This window comes from Saimiri boliviensis, chromosome 15, assembly GCF_048565385.1.
Source record: "Saimiri boliviensis isolate mSaiBol1 chromosome 15, mSaiBol1.pri, whole genome shotgun sequence".
Lineage (NCBI taxonomy): Eukaryota > Metazoa > Chordata > Mammalia > Primates > Cebidae > Saimiri > Saimiri boliviensis.
The window spans coordinates 56,264,750-56,279,482 of NC_133463.1; the positions used below are offsets into that span (position 1 = coordinate 56,264,750).

Consider the following 14,733-nt stretch of genomic DNA (forward strand, 5'->3'; position numbering starts at 1 on the left):
ATAATATAAAAGAGCTAGGATACTACCTATCTAAAGATGAGCTAACATAACTTTTAAGTGAAAATTATAGAGGTGATAGTAAACTAAAACCTTCCTACATTTGTAATTCTGAACACTCAGGACCATTAAAGAAATGTGGAAGGGTAAATTGTCTATTACGTGGCTGTTAAATCTAAAACTTTGTTGAAATAGGAAGTATTCAGTCACTTTTCTAGGAGTCATAGTTTTCCATGGTCTATTCCTTAGGGGTATGGAATCTTAGAACACAAAGAATTGTGGCTGAGGTTTGGGTACATTTTATTTAATAAAATAAATGGTTAATCAAGTTGCCTTGAAGAAACCTAGTTTGGATGATAAGCTAAGAAAAAAATGTTTTTCACATTAGCATGAATATCTGAATTATTTTTCCATCCTTAATTCATTTTACCAGTGGCAACATGATCCCTTCAACGATGCTGTGGCTTCACTGAATCTTCATTGGTACGCTTTGATGTTTACAGACCCTTTCTGTTTAGTTCCAAAAAATGGAAGCTCTTTGGTGTTCAGTTTTAATTAAGCATGTCAGTGCTTGTGGAATGAAAGCCAAAGACTTTTAGAGAATAATCAGTTCTTCTCCAGGCTCAATGAAAGGACTTGTTTAAATGAAGCAAATTGATTTTGATCATGTTGTGTATTTTCCAATAATGCCCTAAAGAAGAAAATACTTTCATAAGGAAAGAGTGACATGCAGATTTCTTTTGTGATCTGTATTTGCAAAAAATGCCAAACTTCAGGATTGCAGTATGCTCTAACAAATAAATACTGCCTGTGGCTGGGGGCCGAATAGTGGTTATCACCGGACAAACTTTTAACCTCTAAGATTTCTTCCCTTAGAAGCAGGCATTAGTTTTCCAGTATCTATTGTTTGAGTACTCGTCAAACAGTAGATACAGATGCCTTTGCTGTGAAGCAGAGAAAGTGTCAATAAATTATATGACCTTAATAACATAGCAATTCAACTAAAATTGACTTAACAGATATTTATTGATTGTTGATTGTAGGCAATAAACTATACTAGGTTGTACAGGGACTAGGAAAAAAATTAAGACATAATTATTGCTATTGAGGAATTAGTAGAACCCAGATCAAATAAGTAAATAAATAGTTATTGGGTTTATTTTGCTTTTGTACATTTTTTAAAAGATCTACAAAGGATTAATTATATTTTATGTGACTATTACTGTATCTGCTCTTTCACTGACTGTTATTTGTTACAACAAAAGGGTGCTCTCTGATTCATGGCTAGAAACTTCAAATTCAGTGTTTCTTAAATAATAAATATTTCTTAAGTAGTTAAATAATATCATATTATTAACATTTAGTGTTCACCTTTCATAGATAGGTAAACCATAACATGAGTTTTCTGATAAAGCTTGAATAGAAATACGCACAAAGTGTACAAAATGTGAAGGGTAAGTAGATGAAGGGAATTAAAATTTTCCAAGTTTTAATTACAGTGAGTATTGATTTTTGAGCTAGATTTTGCAAGACTAATATTTTTGTTCAAGAAGGGAAAGGACATTCCTCGAATGGGAACATAATGATCAGATTTGTTCGTTGTGAAACATAAGGTCATGGATGCATTTAGTTTCTTCAGAGAGAAACCAGGTACATGTTGCCAGGTTTAGGGGGCAGTAGGGATGGGATAGTTTAAGATGAATGTCAACAAGGTGACTTGGGCTGTGCTATGAAGGAAAGTGAAGCAATGCCTGAAAAGTCTTCAGAAAACACACATACATACACACATACACACACACACACACACACACCCCCCTACCAATTTATATATTACAATCCTAAGTGCATTGTTTTCAAAGGCTGGTTTTCCTAGATTCTTCCCTCATTAATTTGAAACATTAACATACTTATGTTCTGAGAATACAGAAAGATTCATTAAATGTGCCTATAATCTGCAGCTTTTTAAAAATTAAACTTATTTTTGGCAATGACTCATCAAAATGTATTGGTGAAACATTTTAAAAACATTGATAATACATCAAAACAGGTAGTTTTGAGATATTGTTCTCTTAAAAATGATTATTTAGCACTACCCTTGAGTACAATAAAGTACACCTGAAAAACATGAGTTTCGAACTGAGAATTAAATTTAATTTTTGATGCCTTCCAAGTGAAGAGTGCTGTTCTAGGCCTTCAGCAGAGAGTAGAAACACTGAGCAGTAGTAGTAATAGAGGGAAGACAAGCCAGAAGATACAGCATAGGCCACACTGAAGAGGGTCTCAGGGGTAATAGTTAGGTCGTAGAAATAGTCATCAGAGGTTATCTAAATAAGAAATTTGCATATATAAGTGGTTTCCCTTAATAAAAATACATTGTAATCTGCATTGGAGGGTTAAAGACAAGTTTGAAGGCCAATGCAATAATTTCCAGCCAGTGTTGTGCAAACTGTGTATCAGGAACACCAGTGATCAGTGGAGGTGATTCAAGTATTTGCAAACAATGATATGTTCTCCATTAAACACTGAGCATTTTAAACTGCTTGAAGAATTTAACTTTTTTTTAAAAAATTAGGATATTTGTCCATTCTTAAGATTTCAAATATTATTCAGATGCTTTAATATATCTGAAAAAAATAAACTGGTCAAGACAAAAGATAATAAAGACTTGAACATGGGGGATGGCAATCAGAATAAAGAGGAGAAAGTGACTTCAGAATACACAATTGAGCAGTAAACAAAACAGAAACAAAAACAAGCCCTGGCAACCATTTAATAAAAAATTAGGGAAAATTATTCTGGAAGCAAAAGAAAAGGAACAATTCATACATGAAAAATTTGAAAATGATCTCCTGAGAACGTCACATTAGATAGAACATTGAACAGTATTACCATATGGGAAAATGATGATGGATCATTGAAGAACAGTGAAAGCTAGGAGGGCTTGGATGTTTCAGGATCCTGGAAGTCAAGGGGTATAAGTTACCCAAACAGAGAGGGAAAAAAAAGGATGAGTGTAGCAGGCAAAGAGAATGGCATATCAACCTCCTGTGAGGTAAAGAGGCACAAGTGCATTCAGGAAAATGCAAAGGAGAACTCAGAAACAAGTGGACGAAGTGGAGTCTGATAGAAGCCTATTGGAATCAGTAGTTAAGTCAATACACCGGTTGACTGGTGATGAGAACCTTAGGGTGGAGCTCAGAAAACAAGAGTGGATGTAAAAAGGGGAAGGCTGTGGACATAGGGTAGTATTTGGTGGCATTTGTGAATACAGGGAAGAAATCTGAGAAAGGAGTAGTCTGAAGTCACAGCTGAGGCAAGGGAAGATTGTATAAAATCAGAAACAAAGGAGAAAGAACCAAGAAGAGGCACACATGAAAGATGGAGGCACCAAAAAAGCTTACAATTGCATTAAGGTTAAGGAGAAGACGAGAGCAATGCACAGGTAGGAAAAGTTGTCTTTATAGTTCATATATGAATGAAGTGATATTTTTTCTTAGAAAATCATAGCAATATATGATACAGTTAATTATTCTGAAGACAATAATCTCAAACTGTTTTAGGGTGATCTTTGTTTGAAGTAATAATTTATTTAAAAATTGCTCTAAGGTTTGTAACTGATCAGTTCCCTGGCTATGGTAAATGCTTCCTGTAATTTGAACATGAGGATGTTTCTGAAGGAGGTGCTTAGACTAATCACAAATATAGCCATGTTGCTGTGATAAATACTTTAGACTAATTACTGACATACTCAATTGAATACTAATACCTCCCATGAAATGACTTTAATACAAGTAAAATGACAGCTGCACTGCAGTGAGAGGACACATAAAGCTTTCCCTTAGTTTGTCTCCAAGGTTACCATCTGTGCTGATCTGAAGTTTCAATGTGTGGGAATTCTCAACCCGTGTAAAGACCGTATTTTCAGGAGTGGTATCAATAGTATATAAAAGCAGCTTGGAAGGTACTTAAGCATTTATTTGGCATACATCCATGCTGACCTTAATCACTCAGTTGTTCTAGAGAGACACATGTCTGTGTTCTGTCAGAAATTTTGTACAATGATTGTGGAAATAGAATGTCAGGATTATTTGACTCCATGTTGCATATACAAACAAGAAGAGGTGAATTTATACGTTACACAACCAAACTGCCTTCCGGATAAAATTGAGGAGGAAAATGGATTTCAAAAATTGGATGACTTCTAGAGTTTTCATAGTTATTATTTCATAAGTAATATACAAGTCTCAAGCAAATATAAAAAATACCTGTAAAAGCATAGACATTTTTGGAGTCTAGAACTTGAAACATATGGCCCCAAATTAAAGAAATAGCATTTTGATAGTCTAAAAGGAAAAGGGAGACTGATTTTGGCTCAAAATTGTATAAAGTTTAACATTTCTTAATCTAAAACATTTATCGTTTTTTCAACAAATGTTGATTAAATATCTCCTCTGTCCCAGGCACTGTGCTAGGTCATAGGTTTGCAAAGTCATTAAGACTTGTTGTCTGTCCTCAAGGAATTTACAATCTATATGGAAAACAGACCAGCCCAAGGAATTAAACCACATTTTCTAAAGGTTTTCATGGAATAAGAACAAGATATTGTGAAAGAACACAGGGGCTGCACATAATGAGGATTAGGAAAATTTGGAAGAAATGATGTCAATGTTGAGAGATATAATGAGTTAAAAGTTAGCCAAGCCAATGGGAAAGGAAAGGGATGTGTGTAGCAGACAAAAGAATAACACATCAAAGGCCTGTAAGCTGTGGAGAGATGCATTCGGGAAAATGCAAATCAGTTTAACTGAAATATAGTGTGTGCTGGGGAGCAGGAGAAAAGGAGGTAAGGGCCTCAGTGAGAGAAGGTGGGAAGTAAAGCAGATGTCAGTCCGATCACCTCGAGTCTTGTGAACCATCTCAAGGAACTGATACTTTACTGTGAGGGCAAAATAGAGCAATTGCAGAGTGATGAGGATGACACCTGTTACCACTAGCATCTCCTTGTTCGTACTCATCATTGTCATCATCATCATCATTATCGTTGTTTGAATTATGTGTCAGGCATTATCAAGTTAGTTCATGCATTTTTAAATAAAATTTTTATCACAACCTTATTAGTACATCTAATATTCCTATTTTAAAAAGGAAGAAATAAGCACGGAATGGTCTTAATTTCCCCAAGCTCACAGTTAACAATAAGCACAGTTGGTAATCACACCCAGGTGTTTCTGACACCATAGTCCCTGCCTCTCTACTCTGCAATTCTTATGTAGAAAATGACTGCGTTCCACCAAGAGCGCTCAGTTTGCAGTGTATTGCAGATGATGTATTGCTGAAAAGGGGCTTAGTTATGAAGTTATTGTTATTAATCAGGCATCAGAAGACAGTGGGTAGAGGTAGTGAGAATGGAGAAAAGTGGATGCATTCCAAATATCTCAGAAGTAGAATCAACCAGGCTTACTGATTAACTGGATGTGTGGAACGATATACTCTGGCTTGGATGATCAATGTATTTCAGGAAGTGTATTTGTAAAATCCACTGAATATGTTGGTTTTCTAAGAAGCACTAAGGTCAGAAAGATTACATTTATACATTTCTGGTAGGAATGTAAATCAGTACAACTTGTATGAAAGAAAGCTTACCAGTGTATTTTAGAATTAAGAAGGTGCATAGGATTGACCTAGAAATTTTACGTTAGATATTTATCCACAAATAGAAGCTGACATTTTATCATAAGTACAAGGATATACAGGGCAGCATCTTATGTAATTGCAAAATATCGTATACAAAGTCGGTCCCCTTCAGTATGAGACTGGCTGATGAATTAGGGTAAATCCATTCAATGAAATGCTCTAAAATCCTAGATGGGAAGGAGGCATCTCTATATGTGTATTGATAGAGAAATATTGTATATATATACATGACTTTATGGCTATGTTTGTATGTAGAAAATAAAGGTGTAGATAAAACTATGTTAGGCTACCATTTTATTAAAGCCAAGTAGATAGATATTGAATTAGATATAAATCTGATAGCAGGGTACAGAGAACAGAAAAGGGAAAGATGTTTATTCTTCAGGGTATATCCTTTTGATTTTACTCTATATACATAGATTTCTTATTTTAAGAATCAATAACAAGATAAGACAAATTATAAAAATTCAAGGCAGAATCCCCTCTTTTAAAAATCTTATCTCTAGAGAAATTTTATCTTAAGGGAAAAGTAAAACTCTTAGTTTGGTTTCCTTGTTTCTTTTGTGCTTCATTAAGAATTTAACTATGGGTCGGGTGTGATGGTTCCTGGGAAAGTTACATCTACACTGTTACTACAATATGTGGATGAATGTAGCTCACAGGACCCTGGGAGGAAGTCTGGCATCCTTCACATCCCTGGGAAAGCTCCATACTACCCTGGTCTGTGACTGAAGGGAATTAGAACCAAGTCATGGGGCTGCTTCAGGATCACCAGCTGAGACTGAGTCTTCAAGTCTATCTCTAGAGTCATGGACAGGTGTGCCTCCCAGCAGGTCCCTGAGCAGACAAGCCTGCTCTCAAATTGCAGTTGAGAGGGGCTGGATCCTAATACAAGGCTATTTTAAGACCCACAGGGGGCCAGGGTCAGAGTCAGCCTACAGGAGCACTGATCAACTTGTCTCCCTCCAGGTACCTCTGTGGGCAAGACTTGTCTCAAGCTGCAGATGAGATGGGCTGGAACCACTTTTCAGGGTTGTGTCAGGATCTGCTGTGGGACCTAGGTCAGCTTACCTTCCTGGAAGGCAAGTGGGCGTGAGTCTCTTTGAGTCCCTGGGCAGGCAGGACTACTTCCTGACTGTTCCTTAGTGTGTTAACACCTGGAGAGTTCTTGGTACTTAGCCAGATGCTCTGGAGTTTAGACATAAAAGATACAATTAGACCTTTTCAAACTCATAGTTTATTTAGGAAAGCAAAAGTAATACGGAAAATGTAGTGTACATTTTAATGTGAAATGTATTTTAGTTGCTAAGTTGAATGTAGATTGATTCAGGAAGAGGGGAGATCAGAGAACCATGAAACTATCTGGCAAGAATTCACAGAATTCGTGGAACTTGTATTAATTCTTGAAGAATCTGGATAAGTAAAATTAGAGGGAAAATGTCCCAACCTGCAGGACGACAACAAGGGCCCGAAGGGAGGGAGTGGGGATGGATGGGCAGGAGACGCGAGAAATGGAGACAAGACAGGAGTCTGATCAAGTCTCGTTTATTGTTGCTAAGCTCACAGCTTAAATAGGCCAGGCAGGGAGGCAGGGCAAAGGAAGCTTGCAGTTGGAAAATTCTGGCCTGGTGTGCCTCGTGCCGCTACCAGCCCCGTGCCGCCTCGTGCCGTCCACGGGCTGGACCTGAATCATCAGGACTTGAGCCTTCCACAAGTGGCACCTGGGCTCTCTTGGCCCCAGGATTTGGCCTGCTGCTCACAGCCTCCCACAAGCGGCACCTGGGCTCTCTTGGCCCCAGGATTTGGCCTGTGCCGCTCCCCACAGGAAAAGAAAATTTCAGTACAGAGACAAATCAGAAATGTATAGCACATTCAGAGTTCAGGTATGGACATTGTAAGCAAGCAAGTTCAAGCAGAGTAGAGAGCCTAGGTTGGGAAATATCAATAAGGTAAGTTTATAGGGAAACCAGAAAACAAGAAAGAGACTAGATTTGATGTGAAAATAAAAAGAAATCCACCTAAACTCAAAAGAATCTAGTATTTCTTTGATAATTTGTTCTGCTAACATTTATTTGAATCTTTAGCATAAAAGTCTTCTCCTCATACCCCATCCATTTCCTTCTATATTTTATACCCATTACCTCTTGTAGTACCCTGAGTAGAATTTCAGTATATATGTACCTCATTACCTGCACAGTACATCACTTAAAACAAAATCCAATGAACCCTTGGATATCCCAGTTTGAAATCATCTATAATGTTCAATGTCCCCTTTGGAATTGAAGTCTTCTTTTCTTCAGGCAAAATGATATAATTCACTATGTTCACTTAATGCTTACGGTGCTTATAGTCAAAATCTTGAAACATTTTGATTCCTCTTCCAAGAAACGTTTTTATAGATTTACTGTTTTAAATATGAAATATAGAAAATCTATATTAATTATGTGGTAGGTTACTTAAACTGATATTCACAGAATTTTAAGATCTTAATGATACAGAAGCATCTAGGTATGCATAGAAGTAGGTTAGAAAGATGTGTCTTTTGCTTAAATAAAATCACTTCACAGAAGTTCTGTGAAATGGCAAAGTAATTACAACTAAAGGAATTTATTAAAATATAGTATTTTTTTCCGGCTGGATTTGAAGCCTAAAATCTCATTCATGAATAAAATGATTAAAATGATTATTTTGGTAAAGTATCATCTCAATAATCCATTGTATTCAAACACTATTCACATTTTAATAAATATGTTAAAAGAGATGGGCTTTATTAAATTACATGCTGTTTTCCTTAATATTGGACTAAAAGAGTGACCTAAAGAAAACAATTGTGTCTAAGCTTATAACTTATAGCTAGGCATACAGTGGAAGTCAAATCACTCCATGTATTTTAAGAAGTTTCCTCTAACATGAAGATATAGTCTTTCTCTTGTGACAAAGAGGCAGATCTGGCTCTTAGTAATGTTAAAATTTTGGCTGAAAGCTATGAATTCATACTTAAGTGTCGAGAATGATGTTGGAGATTTGTATTAAGATTGTAAATCACCAAAATGAACAGAAAATTTAAACTTGTGTGGGGATTTTAAAGATATTTTCTCTGGAAGACTTGCATTGATAAGCAATGAATCATTTAAATGTAATGTAAAGAAATAAGCCCAGTACAAGAGTTTATTTAAAATAGCACATCATAAAAATGTAAATATAACAGGCTTTTTAATTTTTTTCAATTTAGTAAGCTTTGAGTGCCTGGTAGGTGCATAGTACACTACCTGTGTGCCTATTATTGACAAAATAAATCAGATAGGTGTAAGTTGTAAAAGAAAAGAAAACACCAAAATGAACCTTAGAGTGATGATCATAATTGCTGTAAATGGTCACTGTAAATTTTTTTGTGTGTTTGAATATTTATTTCTTATAAACATGTATCATTTTTCTCTTTAAAAATTTTTCTTTTTATTTTTTGTCATCAGAAAAAATGCAATTCTCTAATATTTATTTCATTTTAGAAATCTACATCTAGGCTTATCAAATTCCAAGTTGGTAGTTGCAGGTAAAGGACACTGAGCAAAGATCGCACTTTTAAACATTACGGCTAGGATCTTAGGAAATTATCCTCAACTTTATGGACTAAGAGCAATACCCTGTCAAAGAAAAAAAATGCACCAGAGTTAAACAGCTGCAAGGAAAACTGTATTCCATGTAATTGTAATAGAGGAGAGAGACTGAATCCAACTCCGCTAAACAAAAGACAGAAGTGTTTTTAAGGGCTGGAATGAACTAGTAGAAAAGATCTAGAGGACATTATAGGAGGGCATGGTTGGTCAATTTGATTATGCCATCTTTGTTTACTAGTTGGCACATATTTAAATTAGACTTCTACCCTCCCACAGGGAGAGGCAGCTAGCAAAGCTATCTTTTTCAATGGCTGCATTTTAAAGGGATGGCTCCCAGATCCTTGAGAAATACATTACTGGATTATGAAACTGACAGGTGGTTGAAACAAGATTTACATCTCAAAGGGGCAGAGAATGGATTTACAGCTGCAAATTTTCTGAAGTAAATACATTAAGGAAAAGGAAGTCAGGAGGCCATAAACAGGAAGAAAACCACCTAAAGTTTAGTCAAACTGAGGGAAACATTAAGGCTATCTTGGTTAACTCTTCAGTTATACTAAGTTGTACTGTATACACTGACAATATTTGACCATTTTTGACCTACAAAAGCAATGGGTTCAGATGACTCTATCTGAGATCCTACGATCCAGTATGTTTTTCTATTATTTCTACACTCTGCAGAAGCAAACAAATCTCGACTTGTGTTTTTAATTTTATACTTTCTTATTTCAAAAAGGACTTGGAGGGGAGATTTTTTGTGTATTTGCATTAAATGATATATATTTGTATTCATACATTTGTATATATCTATGTGCTTATTTAAGAAAGGTTAAAATTGAATTTGGCAAAAATGTTAAGAAAAAAAAAGGTTAGCAGAAGTCTTGAATAGTTCTTAAAGAAATGTCACAGGTTTGTTTCAGAGCTTCAAGGAAAGAAGTGTAGTAAGCTGCAGTCATGACCCAAGGAGAAAAGCAAACCAGAAATTTAAAATAATAGTTGTGTAGGTGTTGAGACCTCAAACAGTAAAACAGTTTTTTCCTTTAAGTGCTCATAAAGGCAACATTTGTCTGTTGGCAACTTATCCACTAACCCTAATAGTTGATTTCATAGTCTGGGTTTTTGCTTGTTGCTTATCTTTTTTTTTAATGATGTCTCTCAATGCAAACTTGGCAAAACTCCAAACTGTAATTCAGTAAAAGCAATTTGATTAGGTATGAAAATAACATCCAGATATACAGTTATCTAAAGATGGAATTAAATATATCTATAAAAATGAATTGCATCCGACAATATTCTATACTTTTTTTTTTTTTTGGTAAACTGAACCCTCAATAAAAATCAGGCAATAAAGCTTGGAAAATTTTCAAGTTAACTGTTGTGGTGTCAGAATTTGGAGTTATCATGTCTTTACAGATGTACATCTATATGCCATAACAATTTTACCAAGAGACAGGATAGACACCCCCTTTTGGAATGTAAACACACAACTTAGGATGTGGATGGACCTTCATAGCTGCTCATTTCACCGGCAGGCTGATATTATTATTCTGGCCGTCAGGGTCCAGTTACAATTAGAATTCATTAAAATCATTGTTTTTGCTTTATTCCTTGATAGCCACTCATATGTGCTTGTATGTACACAACAGCAATTTTCAGACTGTGCTTTGCTTTTGTCCTTTTTTTTTTCTTTAATGTGATGGCCTCTATGTTAAATGGTGAGTTCTTTATGTGTAAATGCTATATTTTATTTATCTTTGTATCATTAATACTTAGAGTAGTAGAGCATGAGAAATTCTTTGCAGCTGATAAATGACTTAAGGAAGCTAAAGTTTGATATTTAAAATTATAACATGTAAAATTATCAGTAAACAATGGACTGATTCTATTTCTCCTTTGCCCCTTGTTTTCTACTTTGCAGTATGTACAAAACCACAAAAGTTTGGGGGCCAAGGTCGCCAAGCCTTAAACATAGTGGCAGACACTGCTAGTTTTCTGCCAGTATCCACTTCTCCACCTTTCTTACCAAAAGACACTTTGGTTTACAATTGACATTAGATGCCTCAAATAATGGCTGCATTTTCCAGTTGTCCTTAGATTAAGAGTGGCCAAGTGACTAAACTCTGGCCAATAAAAATCAGGCAGAAATGTCATGTGTAAATGTTAGAAAGCATCCTTCTTTTCTTCCTCCTGCTTTCTGCTGGCAGGAATGCAAACATGCTCACTGGAGCTCAACAACGTCTTGGACCATGAAGGGAACCACATAACTGAGAAGGGTGAAACTACAAGAAAGAAGATGTCCCCTTCCCCAGTGTCCATGGAGTTGCCATATATGCCTTTCCTTCTTAGGTCAAGATTTATTTGCATGAGAGAAAAATAAACTCTTTTCCAAGCCACTTTATTTCGGGTTGCTTTTTCCTAAATTTGTAGCCAAACCTAATTGGTCGTCATTTGGGGCACATCTTTGGAAATTCTTTCCAATTCCCTAAGACTAGGCAGGAAGCCGTTCTGCTGTGCTCCTGCATACCCTGTATGTACCTTTATTAGAACACTTTCCCTATTTTATTGAAATCATCTTATTTTACATAAAACATTCTTTGAGGACAAGAATAATGTCTTATTCATGTGCCATTCATCTTTATCCCTGAGCTATAGCTAGGATAGTGTATGTGCACATAGTATATGCTCAACAAGTATTTGTTTAATTGAAAAACACTGGATTAATGACCTGAACTGAATAAAGTACTAACAGTACTGTGGAATTAATTTGATTGATTTTGATTCAGAATCATAGGACATTATCGTACACATCAAAAAATATGTGTGGAGATGGTTGTTATATTTGTTATATGAATATACCCTGGCTTACTTTCCCCATATTAATCAATAAAAATCCTTTTTCACCCATATGTACTAGCATTTTTGTTAAAGCCTCAGGTGTAATTGTAATTTGTGTCATGGAATTTCTTTTTCTTTCTTCCTTCCTTCTTTTCTTTCTTTATTTTTCCTTTCTTTTTCTTCTTTCCTTCTTTCTTTCTTTTTCTGTCTGTCTGTCTGTCTGTTTGTCTTTGTTTCTCTTTCTTTCTCTCTCCTTTTCTTTCTTTCTTGTATCTGCTATGGGCTAATCAGGATCTTTGTTCTAATCCTTTTATCATAGGTATATAAAACTGATTTGGATAGTATTATCTTATGAGAAGACATTTGGTGACTCCAAATCACGTTCTCTTATTTCCTTGAATTCTCTACTTTGGGGATTCAACATTTTATTAACCTTTCAGTTGGTTTTAAAAGTAAACCACTCAGCTTATCATATGGTTGGTTTAATTTTTTCTTGTTTTATAGTTTAAGAAAAAAATCATATTTTCTTTTGTGTCTTGTACCATGACAAAACCATTGATTTGGATGAAATAAATGTGTGACAAATCATATAAACCAGGTACTAGAGACATTCATTGCATGTCTTTTCTTTATAGGTCCTTTCAAACTGAATAACTAAGAGATTTGTGCATCATTCCAGAAGCAAAGCTAGCATTTTTAGTGGTGTTGTCGACTTGACCTGCTCGTTCCCTGTTCTGGAATCAAGAGAATACTCCGCAACAAGTTGCTGCAATGTCTGTATCTAATATATCATGGTGAGTGAATGGCTTTCTTAAATGTAAATAAATACATATCATAAGCAATGTTTTGTGAAGGAGTTATACTGGCAGAACTTGGGCAGATAGAAAACTTAAAATCTGGTTTCCAAAGATTATTGTCCCATGTTAGGGTAAGGAAAGAAATCTAGAATTAGAAATCTGACACTTTCAATGCCATGATATCTGGGGACTCTGGAAAGGACTCAAGCCTCACACTGAATCCCAGTAACATCCAATATATTTCTCCCCAGCATACCATAGGAGAGAGAGAAGTAATATAATATCTTTTCAATATTCCTTGCTGTAAGGTAGGTGGGTACCAGGGGGGTAGATATTTGCTCATCAGTACTTCTTTTCTTTAGGTTTTGTATTTGAACAAATCTACCAAGATTAAACTGAATAGAACTGAAATATGGAAGAGAGAAATTTATTATAGATGCATATCTCTAAATAGCTGGCATTCTGAATAATCTTCGACTTTCAGTGCATGTTTAAAAGCTGTTTGGGATTTAAAAAAAGAAGTGTAAAGATATTTTTCTGACAAATGAGCTTTTCAATAGCAATGAAGAGCAATGCTAGCAGGGATAAATTTGAAGGTGTCTTATTGAACTTTGATTTTTTTATGTAAAGAGATGTATAAGTGACATTTATACAAATTCACAGTATTCAATACGTGAATATAAGGAAAATCTGGTAATCTTTTCCATTTCTTTTAAGAATCTATTTTATCCTTGCCCTTCAATTTGTGCTGGAAATGTAGATAGCCTCAGATTTAACAGTTGTTATTGGCTCAACTTAGCTCCGTAAATTTATTTGTAATGAAGTAAGCAATTTTTTTAGGGCAAGGATATAATTATTTGTATGGAGTCATATTTCTGAAGGACCTGCTTTTCATGGACTCCCCAGAAGATAGCCTTGGATTTTTTGGCCTGGGTGCTAGGATCTCAGTCTGACCAAAAAAAAAAAAAAAAAAAAAAAAGAATTAAGCTAAAGTATAATCAAACAAATTGTATTTAAATTGTGAATTATTACTGCACAGTATGTTTTTAGTTATATTATGAAATTAAGTTATTAAAAGTTTTTAAAAACATCATCTTCATAGCACTTGTGAATCCTCTGAAGCTCCTGAGAGACCTTGACACATTTCCGTAAAGGAATTATACTCCTGGCAAATTGTGTGTAAGAGATGAATTCTCAAAAAGCAGGCAATATGTCAAAGAGTGAGGAGGAGGTGGGAGGGGGTGAAGGAAAAGGAGGAGGAGGAGGAGGAGATTGAAACAGGTATGACAGTTGTATTTCAGGATAGTGTGTGGTGTGGTCTGGTCACAGACTCAGGACAGGACTGACAAATAGGCCTAGCTTCGGTGCATCTCAGTGCATACTTCTATTAACTGCTTTGATGTGATGTGAGGAGATGATTGTTGCTTCAAAACACAGTGAACTCCACAAAGAGAGAGATTGCATGCCATGGTTCCAGCCCAGTTGTCCAACATAGCACCTAGAATTTAGTAGATATTCTGTAAGTGCATGCCACGGAAATGAGTGAAAAATTATAAAGGAAGCAATTCAATGGTAAATAAACATTATCTTTCTAAAAGAAAGCTTTAAATTATGAGGCTATCTTATAGAATTCATCTATCTGGAATTTGTAAGAATCCTTTCCCTGTTACAGGTTCAAATTTTAAGGAAATGATTCTTAGAAATTTTTATTAGCACTGCCCTGGATTCTAGCTAGTGTTCTGCATTAGATTCCCATGAAGGGAGCTATTAATTTGTTTTCCCAGTGTCGCCCCATC

The 14,733-nt window shown here is 35.4% G+C and overlaps 1 protein-coding gene across 3 annotated transcripts in view; it reads left to right on the forward strand.

Moving 5' to 3' along the window:
- The window catches only part of OXR1 (oxidation resistance 1), a 478,618-nt gene that overhangs the window by 74,929 nt on the left and 388,956 nt on the right, over positions 1-14,733 (forward strand). For all 3 annotated transcript variants that reach the window (XM_074387039.1, XM_039464477.2, XM_039464478.2), the window contains exon 2: positions 12,776-12,934. Coding sequence is in view for 2 of the 3 variants with exons in the window: in XM_039464477.2 (XP_039320411.1) it covers positions 12,912-12,934 (23 nt within the window). In the remaining variant the exon portion in view is untranslated. The remainder of the gene's footprint in view (positions 1-12,775; positions 12,935-14,733) is intronic.